This window comes from Cucurbita moschata, unplaced genomic scaffold, assembly GCF_002738365.1.
Source record: "Cucurbita moschata cultivar Rifu unplaced genomic scaffold, Cmos_1.0 Cmo_Scf00037, whole genome shotgun sequence".
Taxonomy (NCBI): domain Eukaryota; kingdom Viridiplantae; phylum Streptophyta; class Magnoliopsida; order Cucurbitales; family Cucurbitaceae; genus Cucurbita; species Cucurbita moschata.
The window spans coordinates 1,128,164-1,131,137 of record NW_019268553.1 but is presented as its reverse complement, the minus strand read 5'-3'; the positions used below and the strand labels follow the sequence as shown (position 1 = coordinate 1,131,137).

General features: G+C 31.3%; 1 protein-coding gene across 1 annotated transcript; it reads right to left on the bottom strand.

Moving 5' to 3' along the window:
* Nucleotides 1–72: 72 nt before the first annotated feature.
* LOC111432081 (AT-hook motif nuclear-localized protein 23-like) lies at nucleotides 73–1,167 on the bottom strand. The gene is made up of 2 exons (XM_023068881.1): nucleotides 663–1,167; nucleotides 73–545 (listed from the first exon to the last, which is right to left on the bottom strand). Exons 1-2 carry the CDS (start codon nucleotides 1,079–1,081, stop codon nucleotides 176–178), a joined length of 789 nt encoding a protein of 262 aa, XP_022924649.1. The 5' UTR covers nucleotides 1,082–1,167; the 3' UTR covers nucleotides 73–175.
* Between the last annotated feature and the right edge of the window lie 1,807 nt (nucleotides 1,168–2,974).

Here is a 2,974-nt window from a genome sequence, read left to right as displayed (position 1 = left end):
AAAAAAAAAAAAAAAAAAAAAAAAAAAAAAAAAAAAAAAAAAAAAAAAAAAAAAAAAAAAAAAAAAGGTTTTTTGTACCAAAGTTTCAAGACAATAAAATTAGCATTAATCTAAACAATTATTATCAATTCCCCTAACCTTTTTTTTTTTCCTTCTTTTTTGGCAATCTTGAAGCTCAATAAGATGCTCCCCCACCGGAGTTCCATCCCTCCACCGGCAGCTGATTTTGATTCCCCGGCATGTTCAATGGCAGATTAAGGAACGGCAACCCCACCGACGGGTCCGGAAACGGGTTGCTAAGGCTCCCTCCACCACCGCCACCACCACCGTTGGACGGTTCCTCCTCATCCAACGGCAGCCTCTCGTACGCAACATTCGTAAACGACGACACAATAACAGTCACCGGTCCAGAAGCAATCAAAGAGCCAGCAACATTCCCTCCCACAATCTGCCCTTGTCCACCGCCAAGGAAGATACTCAAACTCGTCGCTCCTGGCGGAGCCGGCGGCGGCAAAAACGATCCCGACAAAGACAATATCTCAAACCTGAAAATCAAAAATTAAAAATTAAAAATAAAAACCCCAATAACCAACTTTCAAATAAAACCCTAATCATAATCAATTAAAAAAAAATAATTAAATTCCGTTGTAATTTAGCAGAACCTTCCGGGAAGCGTGAGAACGGCGCCGCCGGACGCGGGTTGCCGTAAAGTAACGTTGGTGACGACGCCGGTGCCGCTCAAGATGCAGATCCCCCGTTGGCGTTTCCGGGCATAAGTAGCCACCGAGTCAAACACATCGCAACCGGTGTTGACTTCCAAGATGTGTGCACGAAGGGTGTTAGCGCTTTCTCTGGTAATAATAACCGGTGGCTTCGGTTTATTTTTAGACCCAGGCGGTCGACCTCTCGACCGCCGGGCCACGATTTCGCCACCAGAGTTCGGTTGCTGCTCGTCATCAAGGCCGTGGAACTGGTCGGAACCGTCGTCTCCGTCCGGCGGCCGCTGCAAGTGGAGATCCACGGAACGGTGCTGAAGTTGATGGACAAAGTTAGAAGCAGAGCCCAAATCTAAGCCCGCCATGAACAGATTAAAAAGAAGGAAAAGAAATTAATAATTATAATAAAAATAGAAAAATCTTATAATTTCTAAACAGTGAAAATTAAATTAAGAAAGGGAAAGAAGAAGCGAAGATGAAGAAGGAGAGAGAGAATGATGAAGCAGACGATGAAGAAGAAGAAGCAAATGCAGCGATTCCCACGAACAATAAATTTTTATTTAAATATAAAAAGAGAGAGACTTTATTTTATTTTTTATTTTTTTAATTCGTTATTTTATATTTTAAAACATTTAAATGTTTTCCTACTCGTTTAATTCAATGGAAATTATTTTATTTTTGGTCTCGATTGTATTTTATGCATATTTAAAATAATTATCTAATTTTTTATTATAAATTAGTTTTTGAATTTTTAAATTTGTATTTAATACATTTTAACCTTATTATATATATTATGGGAGCAATTAATAGTGGAGTATTGGATAGTGCTGTCTGTACGGTCACTTCAAAATTACAATAATCACATATTAGAAGGGTTTGAGATTATTTAAATAATTTTATTATTTTATAGTTATGATTAAAATAATTTTATTATTTTTATAATTATGATTAAAATATTTTTATAATAATATAAATCAAACCTCGGTTTTACTACAAATCAGACATCTCAATTAATCTGAACCAAGCATTTCTTATAAGAGTGTAGAAATCTCTCCCTAACATACGCGTTTTAAAATAATGGCCAGTAGTGATACACACTTGGTCAAATCAAACAATATCTGTTAGCAGTGAATTTGAACTATCATAAGTGGTGAACGAAATATAATGCAATTTAAAATCGTGAGACTGAGAGTTTTTTAATGAAAAAGAAACATTAAAAAAATTACTTTATATAAGTTTGGGTTTGTTTGATTTGTGTACTCATTGAATTGAAATCTAAAATAGATTCATGAAAATAATAAAGAATGTAATGTTGTAAGACATGATTATGAATGATGGGAATATATAAGTCTAGAATTAAATAAAATAACATATTAATTAAAAATGTTAAGTTAAATTAATATTATTATGGTTAATATATGCTTTATAATTAGCTAAGTAAAGTACTACGTTTCCTTCATTAAGTAATTAATTAAGAGGAAGCATATATAATTATTAGGTGCTTGAAAAAGGTGACAAGTTCAAAGTGGATTAAGCTATGTACGGTAGTAGGAGTAAATTATAATTTAACTTATGATAATTTTTTTAATGCGACTTTACAATATTTTAAGAAAAATTAGTGAATTAATTAAATATTTATTGAGATTGTGTACTAATTAATTTTTAAAATATAATAAAATAAAGTGCCTTTTTAAGATTTAGACATAGGTAGATTTTATGTGATATGATTAAATTTTAATTAGGGGATGAATTAATTTGTTATATTAATATTTAATTGTTAGTCTAATCAAAATGATAATATTAAAAATAAATATTATGTGAATTAATTTTACTATTCCTAATTAGAATAAAGGTGAGCATACACACTTAAGTGCTTTTCTAAATATTCCTTTTAATTAATTAATAATATATAACCCATGATGCTGATTTATTTAAATTAATATATGGTATCATTTTTAATCTTAATTTAATAATATCATTTTGACTTGTTGATTTTATGTTATATTTAGAAAATGGTAAGGTTTCACATTTAAAAACTTTATTTATTTAAGACCGTTATTTTCATCTATATTTTTATTTTTAAAAAAAGATTATCTTTATCGAGATTCACAAACTTGTTCGTGAGATCTTGAAATATAAACAGCAAAACCTGATTTGAACGGGAAGATGCATACTTTTATATAAGTCGATGCATGGTGAGGAAGATTCACGAGAACGAGAAGAGGGGATGCATGTTTTTTTTTTTTTTTTTTTTTTTT